Genomic DNA, 19,843 nt, shown 5'->3' on the forward strand with positions numbered 1-19,843 from the left:
AGTTGCTTAAACTACAGTACTCTGATGTATAGGACTTAAAGGAGTGAGAGTTAGGGTAAAGGCAGGTGCATGTTATAGTGGAGTTTCCTGTATGCCCCATAGTAGAAAGGTGCATGCAGATTATTTTTTCTAAATGGTACTAGTATACATAAAGATATAGTACGTTGTGATCTCTTGTTCACAATGTAAAGTTGAGGCAAGGGAGTGTCTGTATATAAAGATTTGGCAACTAAGGTTAACTGGAGGATGGTCTGTGGATCACACATTAGATCCACAGTGAAATATGATGGAGGGCAACAGCATGCAGCTCTCATATTTTTTTAGGCTAGTACAAGAATTATATTTCACATATATATTTCTAAGCAGCAATTAATGTGGAAGTACTTGAATATTCATCATATATCTACACTCAATTGTTCATATTTTCTATTTTTAGGAATGTTTGGTTAAAAAGTCTACCAGTCCTTTGTGTACGTGCCAGTGTATGTACAACCATAACTTCATTATAGAAATTTGTCTGTTTGTTACAGTTGAGAAATCCAGATCCTGTATACTCCCTGTTTATCTTGGAAAACTATAGAAGGCTGGGAAAATAGTTAGGTTATGGCATGTATGAAACTTGAACAGTTGAGGAGGGAAAAGAATTTTTGGTCAGATTGGTTTTAAGAGTTTTAAATCCTTTATCATAAGTGCCAGATGAAACAGCTATGGGGAAGATTTTAGTTAAAATCTAAACCCCATGAACCTTCCATTTAAGGACTGAGGAAGCTCTCAATTCAGATATATGGACTTTCAAGGAGATTTCCATCAAAAACAAAAAGACTTTATATTTCTAATTATTTGAAGGTAAAAGTAATAGGCAGAAAAAAATGAAAAAACCTTCAGACCTTCATTAATTATAAAGCAATAAAAAAAAAGGCCCACAATTTTTCCTCATTTGTGGGTCCCTTTAATATCAAGAAGTTGTCACAGAATACTGAATTTTGTGGCTCTTACCTGTAAATTGACTAAGTTTCCAAATTTGCTGAAGTGCTCATTAAGTTTGCTGATATTGTTAAGTTCTGGAGGAACTTTCCTCAATTCAAGCTTTGTATTCTCATTTCCAAACTGCACCTTCTTCTGGAAACCTGGACTGTTTGTTCTGATAAAGTTTTGCCTGCAATAAAATTAAAAATCATGTCAGCCACCAATTTTAAACATCGTATAGACTTCTAAACAAGTTGTTTAAAAAAATTGAATCATTGGCCAGATGCAAAATATTCTAGTCTAGTTCTTTCACTGTACTCCCAAGTTTGTAAAATCAAAATCCTGACTGATGTAGGAAAAATCTGATGCAATAGCTAGCTACACTACAGAAATTTGTCAACATAAGATATGTCGACTTTCAGCCACTGCTATAAATTATAGTAGCAACTGATGTCCACACTGCTATCCTTGGGTTGGTGGAGTGCGTCCTCACCAGGACCACTTCCACCGACCTAAGGGGCAGTGTGGGGGGAGCCGAGAGAGACATCTCTCACTCAGCTCCCTGCAGGGAGCACACAGGCTCCCGGCTGCCCCCCAACCACTACCGATCCCAGCCATGGCGCAGGAGCTTCCCTGATCCCAGCCTGGAGCTGGCTGCAGCCCCCTGTGGCTTGCCCGGTCCCAGCTCACAGCCAGGAGCTGGAGACAGCTGCTCACGCCCTGGCTACCAGCAAGACTGCGGCCAAACCCATGCCTGGGCTCACAGCCAGGTGGCAGCTGCCCGGGGGGCTTGCTGGTGTCCCGGGCTGCCAGAGGGGTTGCAGCCCCCCACAGCTTTCCCAGTCCCAGCTTGCAGCCAGGAGCTGCAGGCAGCCGCCCATGCCCTGGCTACCAGTCAGACTGCAGCCACACCCGCACCCAGGATCGCAGCCGGGCAGCAGCAGCCGCCTGGGGCTTGCTGGCATCCTGGGCTGCCAGAGGGGCTGAAGCCGCCTGCGGCTTGCCTGCATTCCGGTGCAGCAGCTGCCTGTGCCTGGGTTTGCAGCTGGGCAGCAGCCACCAGGGGCTTGCCGGCATCCCAAGGCAGCAGCCACCTGCAGCTTTTCCCGGGCTCGCAGCCAAGTGGCAGCTGCCCTCAGCCAGAGTCCAGCAGCTTAAGCTGGGCTCCAGCCCACACCTCCTTCACTTGTCAATTTCACTGCTCTAACAGAGCAGGTCAGGCTTTTCAGGACCTCTCAACTTTATCTGGTCTTTAAAAGACATTATTCTTAAAAGGAAATAAAATGAAAAGTCATGCTGGGTTACAGTGGAATACCAGGGGCCAATGCTTGCATTTGCGCCCCCCACCCCTTGGCAGCAGCAGCACACCGGGAGGGGCTGGGGGTGTCTGCAGATTCTTTTCCTGTTCTCCTCCACTCCTCTCCACTGTGGGGGTGGCAGGTGCGCCTGGGAGCAGGAGTGACAAGGGCAGATGCCCCTGGGCCGCCTGGTTGCGAGGAGGTGGGTGGGCGGGAGCTAGACAGGTTCTGCCCCAGAGCCCTGCTGTTGGGTTGGCTGCTTAGTCCCTGCACAGCTGGACTCCCTGCAGCTCCCTGGGTGTCATTAAACTTCCAAAGCTGGGATGTCTGTGAGGATAATCATCCCCTGAATGTGCCTAGGGCAGCAGCCCCTTCCCTCACCTGAGCAACGCTGTGTCTACTGGTGTCACAAGTAGCTTGCTCCTGCCTTTTTAACATGTCAGCCAGTGAAGGTGAAGGGCAGTTCATGATGAAATCGGAAGCATCTTCAGACTAAACACAGAGCCTGCTGCAAGCGCTTGCTTCCTCCCAGCTCAGCATGTTCATTTCAAGATTGAAAAAGTGCTGCAGAGGCTCCCAGCCCTGCTATTGGCTCTGCTGCACCTCTCCATTCTTATTGGCTGAGCAAAGACTAGGCGGGGGGGGGGAGAGGGAGGCAGGCAAAGAAATTTTATTGCTCCCTGGCCTGGCAGGTGAGGGAAGAGGATGGGGGAAGAGGAGCCAAGCAAGCAACATCACTCCCAGCTGTTAGAAAAATCAGAATGAGGCAAAAGCTTCCCCTCCGCCGCCCCGCCCTACCGAAATGGCACCCCTGAGCCCATTGCGGGGCCTGAAGGGCTGGGAGAACACTTTCTCCCCCTGCAGTGGGAGCCCTCGGCAGCCAGGTGGGGATGTCAAAGCCCAGCCCCTGGATGCCTGCGACAGCGGGGAAGGGGGGCAGCTCCTCCAAGGAGGGCCCGGATGGCACCCCCACCAGGCTGGCACCCAGGGGCATGGTCCCCCCCTCAGTACACCACTGTTGGGTTATCACATTTGGTGTCTCAGGCCTCTAATATGAGTCATGTGGGAAAATCACCTCGTTTTTAAGATCTTTGACCCTCTATGCTATCTGTACAAGTTTGAAGGCTCTGACCTACCGAGTATACTGTTACCTCAGAGGCACAAGAACACTCCAACCACCAGTCTGTTTCAGAGCAGGAAACAAGAGTTCCCCTACATTCCAACAGCATTATTTAACTGAGCATAGTTTTAATGACGACCACTCACTTGTCAAACCAAGCCTTCTTTGCAGGAACTCCACCATCCCCTGCGCCAATTGATCTCTTCCTGGACTCAGAATCCACCACTATCCTCATACTACTTTTATTAGGAGGCTTTTCTGTATGCAAATGAGAGATTACATTAATTTTTCATTTACATTTTCTGTGCATTGTGTTGTAGTAAGACGTTTGTTGTTTGTAACTATGAACTTCACCCTAAGATTACAAGATGCCTTTTGATTATTGGATCATAGCTGTTTTATCTGTTCAAACCAGTGATCTCAACTAGTTCAGCATTCTATTTAATTCACATACTGACAACTGGCAACAGGAGGAGGTCCCTGGGGACTGGAAAAAAACAAATATAGTGCCCATCTTCAAAAAAGGGACGAAAGAGGATCCAGGGAACTACAGACTGGTCAGCCTCACTTCAATCTCCAGAAAAATCATGGAGCAGGTCCTTAAGGAATCCATTTTAAGGCACTTGGAAGAGAGGAAGGTGATCAGGAACAGTCAACACGGATTCACCAAGGGAAAGTCATGCCTGACCAACCTGATTGCTTTCTGTGATGAGGTGACTGGCTCTGTGGATGTAGGGAAGGTGGTAGACGTGATATACCTTGACTTTAGCAAAGCTTTTGACACTGTCTCTCACAGTATTCTTATCAGCAAGTTAAAGTAGTATGGGTTGGATGAATGGACTATAAAATGGATAGAGAACTGGCTAGAGCATAGGGCTCAATGAGTAGTGATCAATGGCTCCATGTCTAGCTGGCAACCGGTCACAAACCTGGGGCCGGTTTTGTTCAACATCTTCATTAATGATCTGGAAGATGGGGTAGATTGCACCCTCAGCAAGTTTGCGGATGACGCTAAGCTGGGGGGAGTGGTAGATACCCTGGAAGGTAGGGATAGGATACAGAGTGACCTGAACAAACTGGAGGATTGGGCCAAAAGAAATCTAATGAGGTTCAACAAAGAAAAGTGCAGAGTCCTCCACTTAGGAAGGAAGAATCCCATGCACAGCTATAGACTGGGGATCGACGAGCTAGGCAGTAGTTCTGCAGAAAAGGACAAGGGGGTAACAGTGGATAAAAAGCTGGACATGAGTCAGCAGTGTGCCCTGGTTGCCAAGAAGGCTAATAGCATATTGGGCTGCATTAGAAGGAGCATTGCCAGCAGGTCATGGGAAGTGATTATTCCCCTCTATTCGGCATCAGTAAGGCCGCATTTGGAGTATTGTGTCCAGTTTTGGGCCCCCCACTACAAAACAAATGTAGACAAGTTGGAGAGAGTCCAGCGGAGGGCAACGAAAATGATTAGGGGGCTGGAGCACAGGACTTCTGAGGCGAGGCTAAGGAAACGGGGCTTGTTTAGTCTGAAAAAGAGAAGAATGAGGGGGAATGTGATAGCAGCCTTTAACTATCTGAAAGGGGGGTTCCAGGGAGGATGGGGCTAGACTGTTCTCGGTGGTGGCAGATGACAGAACAAGGAGCAACGGTCTCAAGTTGCAGTTGGGGAGGTCTAGGCTGGACATTAGGAAAAAGTTTTTCACTAGGAGGGTGGTGAAGCACTGGAATGGGTTACCTAGGGAAGTGGTGGAATCTCCATCTTTAGAGGTTTTTAAGCTGAGGCTTGACAAAGCCCTGGTTGGGATGATATAGCTGAGCAGGGGGTTGGACTAGATGACCTCCTGAGGTCCCTGCCAACTCTATGATTCTATGAATTAAAGAATATCCTACGCATACAGGAAGTTTCCTCCTAACCTCAGTTAGTCACTGTATCATAAAGGACCTAATTTCATCTATATTACCTCTATTACAGAAATTTCTGTACGAAGGCTAAGTGAGACAGAAGGCATCTGCCACAGACTGGATTCTGCTGATTCACAGCACTCTGAACTGCTCTGATCCTGCCACTATTTTTGTAAGAGCCTATATTACACCATGAGGTAGCAGATGATTGGAGAAAGAGCTTAATGGCACCTGGGGCACTACTGAGCACCTTAAAACTAGCAACTAGTTATAGAGTGAAACTTCCAATTATAAAAGAGAAGCCAGACTGGGAAGCCCGACCCCACACCCTCACCAAATCTAAATATCTATATTTGGATTGTATCCATCACCTCCCATTCTTTGTATTTGGCTTGACTTACTGGATTTTAGAACCAGGCCTGTGTCTTCTTACTGTGGTCAGTACTCACCACAACATAATAATTTACTTGTTTCATTTGTTATAAAATGGCAGAGAAGTCTCTGAATTTGTCTCATGATGTATTAAGTGGTCACTTATAACAGCCAAAAAAATGTGTAATCTGTACAGTATTTTAATAGATTTTACTGTACAAGCATTCATGAACCTACAAAATAATGTATCGGTAACATTCAAGTCTAGATTATTCCCATTTTACCTATTTATAAACTAGTTTTAGTAGAAAAACAGAAAAAGCTTTAATAATATTGCAATGATTTTTAATGTTATAACCCTATTTAGTAACCATTATTTGTGTTAACACAAGAAAACCAAGAACACTAATAAAAAAATACCTCTGGGTGGCAGATCCATATCACCTGATGTAAGGCCTATCAAATTAGGCCTTTGGGCATGCACTCTGTGCCTGTACATGGGCCTTGAAGTGTTTGTTATACTTGGAGCTTCAGGATTATAGGCATCTGTGTCATACGTTTCTGGTAATAAAGAAATTGTTTAGTTAAAATTACCTGCCATTATAAAAATCCAAGTTCTCAATAGCTTAATGCTTGCTAGGATTAAGACGAAAAAAGGAGCAGTCAATTGTATAATTATAGCACGCTAGTGAATAAGCCAAGTCAAGTTTTTGTAAAATAGTTCAAAAAAATTCTTTCCACCATGACAATCTGAATGCAAAATTTTAGAACAGAGTTAACATTCTAACAGTAGGGATTTAAAATTTTTGTCATAATGTGACCTTCAGAGGTAAGAACCTACTCTCCAAATCAAAGTACAACTTCTAAGTATCACAAGATTATATCATCAACCAACATTATTCTATTTTGCAAACACCGAGTGGAATAGACTTAGAAAGTTTTTTTCTAATCGTGGGCAAAGTGTCAGTACTACACCTGCTGCAAAGAGAGAGGGCGGAGCAGGAGGTGGCTGGTGATGAATACCCGTTGTAACAACAGTAGGAACAGAACTGGTTGCTGAGTTTGGGGGAGCATCCATGCCAGCAGGCTGTAAAGGTGGAAGTGGAGGAGGTGGTCCTGTCAAATCAGAAATAAAGAAAAATACTGCATTAATATTTAAATCTAATTGACACTGGACTCAGATACCGAAGGCCCCTACTACATCTGTAAATAATTATGTTTGAAAGAAGTGGTTAAGAATAGTTCAAACATCCTACTGAATTGCACTTAGTAATCTTAACTGCAATAAGTACCTGGCATCCGTTGAAATAATTTTTGACCAGTCAAACTGTTATAGTCCACAGACCACAGAAGCCTTTATTTTAATGAATTTTAACATCTAACTCGTCTTAAATAAATAATATATTATATGTTATATACATACACACACATTAAGGAATATATATATATTTAATATATAACAAATGTTAAAGAATATATATATAATAAATATACATTATATACACACACACACACACACACAATGTTAGGAAGATTCAGTATGTGAAGAAAAATACTAAGTTGGCAATGTTGTTTGGCCTTGTGGAACGTTTGCAGAGGGACAGAATTTGAAAGTTTACTAAACTATTCACATGCTTTTCTCTGCTAGGTGGATTCTAATAGTTTAAGGTGCCAGTGAGGATAGTTTTAATATGATGTTGGCCCATCCATTCAGTTTTAGTATTAAAAATTAGTCTGGCAAAAGAGACACTCATAGGAAAAGTTATCCTTGGTACAAAGTGGAACAGTAAGATTATTTATCTTTAAAAATTACACCACCAACTTGAAAATGAGACTTTTTAAGCGTTTAAAGTACTTTCAGATACTAATTCTTCTTGAAGAGTTCTACCAAATCACTGTGATTTGTATTTCGATCTATTTTTCCTCTTACTCATCAACTCAGAGGGAAAGTCACAAAAACAACAATATGCCAAATGTGAATTTTTCAAAGCTGCCTAAATGGTTTGGACACCCAATTTCCTCTAAAATTAATAAGAAATAAGCATCTAAATTCTCAGGCAGCTTTGAAAATCTTAGCTAAAGCATTTCCAAATGCACAAGTTCTTTTTTCCTCTCCCATTCTATAATATTAGTCAACATGAGTAAAAATAGGTGGAATATTTTTCATGCAAAAGTTTAATTTTTGAAGCTGCCTGTGTTCCTTAACTTTGGCAGTTCTAATGAAGAGATCCAAAAGTACTCTGTGAATTCTAAAATTTTCTCAGAAGCTGTCTGCTTGAGGTTTGGAGACCAACTGTTTCAGGAATAGTATCATTAGAGCCATTGAAATTAAAACAGTTTGCCATGAACAGAATCCATTTTACCAATATTAACACACACATACTGCGGGGTTCACAGATTAAGATATGCAAACGAGAGTCCTAAAAGCATTTTAGAAAACAACTACTAAAGGCCATTTTAATCAATTCAATACTGAACACAATCCAAACAACATGAAGATATTTTGCATCTAAAGATTTTTTTTTTAATTTTTATTTTATTTTTATATTTTTACCTGTAACAGGTGGAAGACTAGGTGGTAAAGGGCCTGGAGGTGGTACCGGAGGTCTAAGATTAACAGGTGGAGGACTTAAAATTGGTGGGGGGGGAGGAAGTCCAGGAGGAGGTGGTCCTTCAACAACAGGGGGCTGTGCTGGAAAAGGCAGGATACCAGGAAGATTCACATCTTCTACGACAACTGGGTCACTTCCATGATCAAAGGGACACATGTCTCCTCTCATACAGAAACCCTTTTCTGAGAAATGAAAAGCACATTGAAATGTTACTAGCATTTAACATCTGATGTTTTATCTTTAAGCACATACTAAATATTCTGCACAGAATGCAGCAGTTAGAAAGTTAAGATCTTTGCACAACAATATTAATTACTTTAAAATTAGGAAGTGAACATTTGGTCATTTAGCATGAATTCTACCTGCTTAGTTTACAAATAGGCTACCCCTGAGAGAGAGCCAGAGTTTCCAATGGAAGACAAACACCACCATAAAAGTTTAGAAGTTCATTCTTCATTTCTGCACCAATTTCTAAACAAGAAAGCAAGAGACAAGAACCTGGATGTTATGAAAGTGTGTCAGAAAGGAACAAGCTCCAAATCTTTGAAGTATAATGGATTTTCTTCACCATGACCAGCAAGTTCAATGCAAACTTTATATTGTTGGTGGTATTTTTTTTTTTTTTAAACTAAGTGCTGAAGAAACTGGTATTGACAAAACATCTCTTTTTGAAAATATTTACTACCTAATTATTTTGAGTATTCAACTCTACTCAACAATCCAATTATAAAAATATTCCCATACTGGAATATTTATCTAGAAGGATCACAATTTTCTGCTGCAGTTTACAGTACAAAGTAAAAGAGAAAAATAAAACAGGTTTGGGTTTTTTTAAAATAATACAAGTACAGCAGACACAGTTAAAACATTTTCTTCTCTTTTACTGACAGGTACAATTTTACTGGGTCTAGCAATATTCCCCATAAGTATTAAAGGAACACCTGCTCAAAACAGGTAATATCTACAGGTAAAATAAAAGACACAAGCTTTGATTCTTCTCCATCCTTACCATTAGCAGGTAAGGATGAAAAAGGCTATAGTCACCCAGCCTAGTTTCAGGGAGAATGACAGAACAGAAACTGGAAAACTCAGGAAGTATAATTTCATTGCTTTACTAAAGAATTAGACTAGGGAGAAGAAATGTGTCTGCAAAAGATAATAAGAATGTCAATTAGGTTCAAAGAGGCAGAAAAGCTGCTTCAGGTGGTAAAGGCAGTGTAACAGAACAATCTAACCACTGAAGGAGGAGAGAGGAATGTAGTTAACAAGCATTAGAACACAGAGGGAGAAAACTCTAAGAAAGATTCTAAAGACTAGTATCAGGTTTTGAAATGGACAAAACATAGGAAGATGTAAAGGAAAGCTATGCTATAGCTTTCAGACAATGATTAGGCTATGATCTGCTAAATTTTCAAAAGACAGAAATCTGTAAGGTTCTAGGGGATCACAGAAGATGAGAAAAGAAAAAAATAGGTTTCAGCAAAGTCTTAACTGATGAAGATGATACTTCAGAAGTGAAAGTACATTCATGCACCTGAGAAATATGGAAGTTGAGCAGGGATTAAGTCAAATTTCTAGAGCCTAGTCCAGACTAGAAAGGTATATAGGTATAGTTACACTGGCAAACCCTCCTAGTTTAGAATACGCTTATACTAACAAAAGCACTTTTTTGCCAGAATAACTGCATCTACACTAGGGCTTTTGCCGATATAAAAATGTTGCAAAAAAGAATCACACCCATAATAGATATTACTATATCGGCAAAAGTTTTAAGTGTAAACCTGGTCTAGATCCTCAACTGCCAATGTGAGATTTAACATGAGAAAATAACTGGGACTGGTAGAACTCTGGCTAAAAGTGAAATTCTTACTGGTTAAGAAGGTATCTGTTTTGGATGGATCTGACTCACTGAGACAAATGTCAATTGTGGCAGAATCATGAGTCGATAGAGGCAGAAAGTATGCAAAATGATTAAATAGCATAGAAGATATAAATTTCAAGTATTACCTGTATAAACAGAGCCACAATAAATCTAATAAAAAGATAATGAAGTGGTGCCCCGAGAAGAAGAGCCTAAGAAAAGGTGAGATACAAGAAGGCCACTGTGAGTGGAAAAAGTAAGCAGACAGGTGGGAGTAAAACCAGGAGCACAAAATGTCCAAGAATTCCGTGAACAGGATCAGGCTGCTTAGGTGGTAATTTATGCTAAAAACTATCAAATTCAGAACTAGGTTCGAGGATGATAGAGAGTAACAGAACCAAGGAAAAACAAAAGATCACCAGCAATAAGTAAAAGAAGGGACAGAAAGTATGCTGAAAACAATCAATTAGATTGTTTAAGGATAAGTGATTAAAAAGATAAGTTTAGCTTTGAAGAATTTTGCTAGGAAAAAAGATTGAAAATGGTATGTAGATGGAGACAGTTTTTGGGGTGGGAGTGCTAAAAGAAGGTGCCGTGTCAGTTTTGAAAGGCAAAATTACATCAGTGAGTGGCCACTACTGTTGCAATAAATGTATTTAAGTATCTGGACTTACCATCATAGTCTCTGCAACGTTTCTTTGGCAGTGGAGGTCTTCCATATGAGTTGTGGTCCAACTGTTCTTCATGGAATTCTGACCAACTTTCAGTAGTGTTATTACCATGATGAACAGGAGCAATAACTGTAATAGTGCTGCTCAGCGTAGGGACAGGATAATGGCCAGATGAAATGTTTGTTACAGATGGAACTGGAGTATAGTTGTTTTCTAATGGATCTGTTCTATCCAAATCATATTTTGGCTTTCCCAAATCTCTTTCTGTAAGAAAATATTATTACTTTTAAACAAAGTATATTATGTAAAAGATTGTAAGTTCCAAAATTTGGCCAACTATTGGATTTGTGTTTGTCTGTGAAACACATATAATTCTTTATATACTGTTTATTTCTTTCCCACATTTGGGGGCAGGAGGAGGAGAGGAAGAAAGAGGGAGGGAAGAATTTCAATACACTTTTGCAGTTAGGGAATAAATCACCACCAACAGTCCAGCACTCATGAGCAACAGCATAGCAAACCTGTATACAATGCTAGGGAAAATAAATATGGCAAGTAATACATTGTACTTTCAAACTTCCAAGGAATTCTCAATCAGAAAAAATTATAAAGTTATCAAAGCAGCTTGTTAGTGTGTTTTAAATCTAGATCACTATATATAGTGATGGAGATAAACAAATTCTCCACTTACTGGTGTGTAATTATCAGTTGGAGTGGGAGTTTTGTGTGGCAATGCTATAAGGTAGAACTTCACTTAAAGCTTCATCATGCATAAAGGAGAGCAAGTGGTGAGTAAAAGGAAGGCAGAATTGTGTGTGATATGTATGTTACAAAGAAAAGCTACAAGTTATGTCTAAATATTAAAATAATTGTTTTCATCTCTCATTCTACTCCCAAAGATTAAATGTTTTCAAAGTAACCGTGTTATGGCTAGAAAATCCATGGGTTTCCCCAGGAAAGCGGAATTTGGGCCCAGACACTGCTGCAGGACACAGCTATTTATAGCTAGAATGCACAACCTACGTACTCTTATTGTCACTCCTATTAAAAATTATTAATGCAGGTCTTAACAGACTTTTAGGGTTACGTGCTGGATGTAAGAAGAGCACGTCAGCACATCATTTAATTGGTGTTTTTCCTTTCAGGTATTGCAAGAGTTTGGATGAAATGGGTAAAAGTGTAATGAAAAGGGAATCTTTGTTCTACAGGCTACTTTGGATTGTTTTTATTTTGATATTTAAAATATCAATTCTGTTAATTAATTTAAATTCCAAATAACAGTATTACTGTTATAACATATGTAAAATAATTCCAAAGTGAAAAATAGAAGTTCCACGTCAAAATTTTGCAGTCCTCAAATTTAGCAAGATGTGATTTAATCAGCCCATTCACAACCATAATGTTTGTAAAACAATTCTACTCTCCTTTGAGTTTTCAGATTTTCCATTACTGCTTTAATGCTAGATACACTTAGATACACCAGTGTGGCACATACAACTGGAATAGAGCGCGCATGTCATCCTTGAGTTAGACCGGAAGGGATCTGTATAGCTCGAAAACTTCTTTCACCATCAGAAGTTGGTCCAATAAAAAATAGTCTCTCTAATATTCCTGAGTAAAGTAAGTTAGCACAAAAAGATTATGAAATATGACTGTCTCAGTGCTCTGTGCTGACACAGCAACATGGAAAATTAAATTGCTTTCTTCTGATTCAATAGTCATTCTACAAAAATGTACTATTTAAAAAAAATGAGGCTGCATTTTCACAAATTCATTAAAAAAAACCCACAAGACAACTAAGAGTTTCAAAACACATTGGCCAAAATTTCCAAACCTAGTGCCTAAAAATTAGGTTTCTAAATCCATTTAAGCACATAAATAAAAGTAACTTGAATTTCAAAGGTGCTGAGCACCTTTAGCTCTCATTGACTTAAATGTGATTTGCTGAAGCAAACCAGAGCTCTGGAAAAAATCAGGATACCTGATGCCTAAAATAAGGATTTGAAAGCCTCTCTGTAGGCACCCAGGTTTTAAAATTTTGGCCTACAGTCTTGTAGATAATTTATTAAGTAAAGAGCTTTGTACTTCAAGATAAATATTATTTTTCATACTGAAAACCCATTCATCAACCCATATTTTTAAAGACTAACAAATCCCTACCTCTGCTTCGTGTTCTGCTTCTACTTCTGCTCCTGCTCCTGTCCCTATCCCGGTCCCGCAATCGCTCCTTACTCCAACTTCTGCTTCGACTCCTGCTGTAGCTCCGACTCCGCCCTCTTCTTCTGTTGTACCTGTCTCTATACGAATCTCGTCTAGGGGGTTCCGGTCATAATCTCTCTTGCGAGAACGATCATCTTTTTTTCTTTCATCACGGCTTCTAAATATTTGGGGAGATAATCATTATTTAAAAACATGAACATTTTTAAAGAGTAATTTCAAATGGAAACTCAAACCTTGTAATGGCTACTAAAACCTCACCAAAATCATATTAAAAAAACAAAGAATATTAGAAAAATTTCTAAGTGTTCAAAACAGGAAAATGAAACACTGGAATCTTCTGCACTATAATGTAAAACTTATAAGTAGTGCAGATATTAAAAAGCCCAGCTCCTAGAGAATACCGACACATACATCTGAAAGCTGATGCTACAATTGTTACCGACTTTTGTGCCGTTTCAATTAATTTTGAATGTATGCTTCTAAAAGTATGAAATCTTTAACTATGAGTCCTCCTTTCTTCCAAAAAGACTTGTTCAATCATCTGATTGTGTAATATTTTGTTGTCAAAAAACCTATTACCGTATCAAGAAAATTGGGTAAAATATTGCTTTTGTGCCAGGACTTATTTTCCCAGTAGGGCATCTTCACCAAGATAACAGCATCACAACAACTGACAGTTACTGAAGCGAATCCATAGTGCTGTATTAAACAAAGTATTCTTATTAAATTACAATATAAAATGGGGTATCTGTTGTAATTTAGCCAAACATTAACACTCAAATCTGCTTTGTAAACATTGCTGAAATTGAGTTCTGATGATTTTTAATTAATAATAAAAATCTGAACATAATCTACAATGTTAGTTGTAAACTGTGCTTATGTCAGGACTGCATATAAATAAAAGGAATTCAGAAAAAAGCTGGTTTCACAAGTACTCTATTAACACAACATTTAGAAGAATATCACTACAGAAAAATGAAACATCTGATATGTTAACATCCCAAAAAAGAAAACCTTTCAAAATGTAAGTCAATGTAATTGATTCTTGATATAATGCAAGAGTCAAACAAAGTTTATAATCACCTCGTTTCTCGGTATCGAGAGCTTGACTGAGGAGGGCTGTGATTTAGTCTTCTAGAAAACTTTTTTTCTCGCTCGTCTTCTTTAATTATCTGGATTTTAAAGTGTAAACATGAAATCAAAAATAAGTAAAACACAAAAGGCTTTTATAAACAGTCATAAATAGAATCAAATAATCTGAAATTAAGTTTTGGCTGAGTGAAGCGAGGCCTAACACTCAACTTGATGGCATTTCTGTTGTAACATGATAACTTTTGAAGACTGTGCCTGATCTATTCCAAAATTTCAGGGAACGTTCTAAGCATCAGTAGGATGCTATTATTTTGATGACAGCTGGAAACTGGAACACTAGGAAAATCTGACACCCATACTGCCCATTTAGCAGAACATTGTGACACTCCCTCCAGTTTATCTGCACACTTCAATCCCATTGGTTGAAATGAATCAGGAAATAACATTGCAGGTTAGGACTTAGGTGATCGGACAGAGTTCTTGAGAGGCACAGAGGTCTGGGACTACAATAGATCAGATGCTTATATTGAATAGGATTAGAGAATCATCTTATATTGTTTATATTGAATAGGATTAGAGGATCTGCCCTTTGACTGTGTACACACTGTCTGGCTGAGAAGCAGAAGTTACTTTTCCCCAACCAAGCATTACCAATGGGCACTGTCAAGGAGTGAGATGGCCAAAACAGGCAGCAGTGTTAGGGACTTAAGGTTAGGGTTACTGGAGAGAGGAGCAATGACTAGAGCTAGATGAAATTTTTTTGACTGAAACATCTCACAAATACACAACGATTTCACCAAATAGTTTCAGTAAAAATAAAACATAAAAAAATTCTCGAAAAAAAAAATTCCTATTACCATTTTCTAATTGAAACGTTTCATTTTTTTATTTGAAATGACTTTTCATTTTGACATTTCCTTCAATTTTATTTAAAAATTGAAAACATTAACAAATATTCAAAATTGAAAAAAACATTTTGACACAGGGCAAAACATTTTTTTTTTTTTTTTCCTTTCCCTTTGCTGAAAATTTTTTAAAAAGTTCATTTTCAAGTCAACCCAAAATGAATTCTGGGTTTCATTAGGAAATTTGCCAGTGAACCAAAATAAATCAGTATTTTACACAGATCTAGTGATGACGGGCTGAGCTAACTTTGACGTCACTATGCTATTACTGAGCCGCCTATGCCTGCAACAGCAAATGATCACTATATCCAGGGGAAGTTGTTGCGGTCAGTAAAGACTCGCTCAATCAGATCAGGAAGTTGACACACTAAAACCACCCCCATAGCGCTACGTCAACGGGAATGCATTTCCCATCAGCACAGCGCAATGAAGACGCTGCACACAACGGAAGTTAAGAAGTCGACAGGAGTTACGCAAGCTACGCAAAGTAGCTTGCGTAACTCCTGTCAACTACCGCCAAATTCTCAGGTAAGTGTAGATCTGGCCTAATAAACAAAGAGAAGCACCTTAAATGTCTTTATGAAATTTAGGTTTAGTGGAAATATCTTGTAAAACTGCTACAGGATCAGGGGTAGAGACTGCGCTAAAAGTATGTTTGAAATTCTTACCTCTTCCTTTTTTATGTCTTTTTCTTGGTGTTGAAAAAATTCTACTTTTAGGCTTCCTGATGATGGCTGCTCTGGCGGAGGTAGATAGCTCTTTGTATTCACAGCATCAAAAAGTTTTTCAACAAATATCTGGGTCTCTAAATATTAAGTGAACATGCCCAAGTAACAAATGTTTGAGATGAAGTACTCTATATTTAATGCTTTTAATTTTAACCAAAATATTCATTAATTTTTTTAAACTATAACAAATGAACTCTTCAATAAAAAAGGAAATTGTATTTTAAATCAAGGTACTCCCTGAATTCTTGCAAAAGTTAAAGGAAAAACAAAAAGCCATACACAAATTCCTCTAATATCTAGCTATTCCAAACCTCTGCAGTCCAATTAGATATAATGCAACTCTTCCCCTTTGCTTAACATTTACAAACCACCGAACGCTAGTTAACAGAAGTATTATGCTTTGATTGACAATAAAAGAAGGGGTTACTCACCCTGTGCAGTAACTAAGGTTCTTTGAGATATTGCCCCCTGTGGGTGCTCCACTTTAGGTGTCAGTGCATCCCAGCAGTGTTGATCAGAGATTTTTGCATTGTTGGCTCCTCAACCACTGAGCATGCGACCCAACACCTTCAGTTCCTTCTCTACCATAGAGTTCTAGCTACAAACTCTGAAGTAGAGGGGAGGAAGGGGGATAGTGGGGCACCCACAGGGACACACATCTTGAAGAACTTCAGTAACTGCACAGGGTGAGCAAACTTCTCTTCTTCAAGTGCTGTCCCTGTGCATGTTCCACTTTAGGAAACCGTAGAGCAGTGCTGCCCTGTTGTGGAAGATGGGGACTTCGGAGTGTTTTGGATAACTGATGTTAACACTGTAGAGTCTAACAGTGTGTCGTTGTCTGAGCTATGTGTAATTACATAATGGTTTATGAATGTGGGCTCAGAGGCCTATGTCGCAGCTCTGCAAAAGTAAGAAGTACATTGTTCAGGAAAGTGAAAGAGGTCGCCATTGTCCCAGTGGAGTGGGTTCCAATACATGAAAGTGGTTGTACTTTGCTTTGTTTGTAGCAAAGGTGGATGCAGCTAGAGATCCATCTGGAGAGTTCCTGGGTAGATATTGTGGATTCCTTGGATCGTTCAATGGTTGATACAAATACTCTTGGTGATTTGTGGAATGTTTTGGTTCTATCTAGATAGAACGCCAATGCTCTTCTGACATCTAGTGTGTGCCAGCTGGCTTCTTTGTTGATTCCGATGCAGTTTGGGATAGAATGTAGATAGGTGTATAACTTTCTTTTCTAATCGTTAGTTTAGTTACTAAAGGATTGGCTGGCAGCATGGTATTTTGAGTAAGTTCCAAACTTATATTGATCTGACAACATGGCTGACCCTTTGGGATCAGGAGAACTTTCTCGTAAAGGGAATAAAGTTTAAAATAACTTATCCCTTTACTGGACCTAGCTGCTAATTGGGAGCCAGAGACTGAAATGCAATAAAGAGGGCTGTGTAACTTCTTGTTTTTAGCTTCTTGATAACCAGTGTAGGGAATCCAAGGCTGCTTATAGAGCCCAACTATAACACTACCCCATGGCGAATTAAGATAATCTCCACCATCACCCAGACCTGAACCATCTGAAGTACAAGAAGAACCATTAGATGAGTCTGACTAAGGGTCAGGGCTCTTTTCTTCGATTTTGTGAAGGCATGAGCCTTGTCCTTATGCTGTTTTTCACTGGAGTCTGGTTCTGAGGCAGGTTTGAGGATTTCTCCATCAAAATGAGTTTAAGGCGGAGATCTCTATCACACTAGCTCTAGCCTTTAAGTTAGTGCAATGTATGCACTTCAATGAGATGTGTCCTGTCCCGAAGCACCTGATGCATAGAGAGTGGCTGTCTGAGACTGGAATTGCATCTCCTCAGGATCCACATCTCTTAAAACCTGGGGGAGCCAGGCATTTTAGAGTAGAGTCTACTTCTATGAAGAGAACTATCTAGCAACTAAGGAAAGAAAGGGGGAGAAAAAAAATTTTTACTAGGATTTATGACAATCTAAAGTTAGTTTAAATATAGAGTTTAGTCATAATAAGTTATCTATAAAACTAATTAAATTGTGTTTCTTATTCTGTCAGGTGCAGCACTGCAGAGCTCCATCTCAGGCCAGGGATGGCTGAGAAGGAACTGAAGGGGCTGGGTTGTGCACACAGCAATTGAGGCACCAATAGCCATAAGACACCCATTGCCCATGCACAGCCTGGACAGGCACTGTTGCACAAATCTCCAATCAACAGCCCTGGGACGCACCGACACCTAAAGTGGAGCACCCATAGGGACAGTACTCGAAGTAGAAATAATGGATACTGATTAATCTTGCAAATATATAGCTCACCAGGAATTGTTTCATAACAGTATAAACTGCATTGATGAAGTTATTTAACCTAAATGAAGATAATTTATGTAGCAGACTACTTTTTTCTCCCGTGTATTTAATTGCTACAGAACATATTACTCTAAAATACTGAACAATTTAGGCAGTGAAAACTTTGTGTTTAAAGATCAGTTTGGATATTTTCCATTCCTGAACAAACAAGGGGCAAAGATCATAAATATGGTTTGAATAGGACCATATATACACAGATGGTACTTTAAATAAGGCACAGAAAAACATTTAGAGTTAGATATTTGTACCAGGGCATTTATTCTGATAGATATCCACTTTTTGAAGTTGTCAAACACAAATGGTTTAAGATATGGTTAAAACATTACCAAACGTTAGCAAGTATATAAAAACTGAAGTCCACCTTCATATCAGATTGTCAGTGGTACAAACATTTTGGAACGGAGTTTTAAAGATGATTTGTCAGCTAACATTGTTAGCCTTGCCTGTATTCCTGGGATATTTTTCCAAATCAAAAGTATTCTTTGATAGTAAGAGGCGGTAGATGATGTTTGCTTACACTGCCAACACATAATGGAAATATGATCCCCAAAATGATGTAATCTTAGTAATCAAACAGCCTATTTGGAAATAATAATAGAAGGCTTATTGTTAATTGTACGCTGAAGAGGAAGACGTAGTTCCTGCCCCAAAGATCTTACCTTCTAACTCGTACAGTAAACAGAAGTCTGTTTTAAGGCGAGACTTTAACGGAGGCTAAAAGCAGTAACAAAGGATGAAAACTTGGACAAAATAAAAAACTCAAGAGTGAATAAGACTGTCTCACAGTCTCCCTCTACAGTTATGTCCTGAGAAAGAACAGAATTAAGGTTATTTGGGTGCCTTATAACGGCAATGACATACTCAAAAATGTTTCATTTATTTTATATTTAATCCATGGATTTCTGAACTGTTTTAATTACTACAACCTTATCTCAATTTATCCTCAAATTATTGATATACGCTCTCAATCTTATCTCAAGCTTAATTTTTTGGGGGTAAAGGGACATATATTTCACACTACCAAATATGTACACAGTTCCAGTGTATCTATTATGGTAACAAATTTAGTGTCCTTGTTTACATAGTTGGTGGAAAAATTAAGCTGTATCCCACAATATATATTATACTGATATTGTGCAATACTGCGGTGTTTTGTTAGATTTTATAAATTATTTTCTTTATGTAACTGAATTAACTAAACTTAACGAAGGCTCATAAAAAAAGATAAAAGCACAGTTAATTCTAAATTAAGTTGGTCCATGAACATTAATAAGCAAAGCAAATCACTGAAGTTTTATAGTCACAGCAAAGACCTCTTACCTTTTTGAAGAAATACATCCAGCTGATCAACACACAATGCCTTCAGTTCTTTCTCACTTTTATCCTTCTTTACCAAAGCAAGAACATATTTAGCTAGGGCTGATGGATCTGCATCACATCTATAAATAATTGACAAAAATATAGAATTAAGTAATGAAAAACTCAAGACTGCCTGAAGCTGGCACGATACACGTCTAAGCGCTTCAATTCTGCTGCTATTAGAGTCAATGAAATTGCCAATCAATTTCTATAGGAAATGAGACGATTGGGCCAAAAAATCCCACCAAACTTATTGTAAAATATCTACTCTTTTAGGTATTAGCAATTCATCTTCATCTACCTTTGTTACACAAGAAGAAAATGACATTTAACCTCCGTCACAGAAAAATGAAATGAATGTATCTCTCTGC

The 19,843-nt window shown here is 39.1% G+C and overlaps 1 protein-coding gene across 1 annotated transcript in view; it reads right to left on the minus strand.

The window, feature by feature from the left end:
• Positions 1 to 19,843, minus strand: part of RBM26 (RNA binding motif protein 26) — a 101,572-nt gene that overhangs the window by 70,285 nt on the left and 11,444 nt on the right. The window contains 11 exon segments of the mRNA XM_067563284.1: positions 997 to 1,156; positions 3,531 to 3,642; positions 6,070 to 6,210; positions 6,625 to 6,765; positions 8,204 to 8,443; positions 10,797 to 11,057; positions 12,954 to 13,115; positions 13,118 to 13,170; positions 14,097 to 14,185; positions 15,679 to 15,815; positions 19,434 to 19,552. Coding sequence (XP_067419385.1) covers positions 997 to 1,156; positions 3,531 to 3,642; positions 6,070 to 6,210; positions 6,625 to 6,765; positions 8,204 to 8,443; positions 10,797 to 11,057; positions 12,954 to 13,115; positions 13,118 to 13,170; positions 14,097 to 14,185; positions 15,679 to 15,815; positions 19,434 to 19,552 — 1,615 coding nt within the window.

This window comes from Emydura macquarii, unplaced genomic scaffold (genome assembly GCF_026122565.2).
Source record: "Emydura macquarii macquarii isolate MOO-44397 ecotype Brisbane River unplaced genomic scaffold, CSIRO-AGI_Emac_v2 contig_2473, whole genome shotgun sequence".
Lineage (NCBI taxonomy): Eukaryota > Metazoa > Chordata > Testudines > Chelidae > Emydura > Emydura macquarii.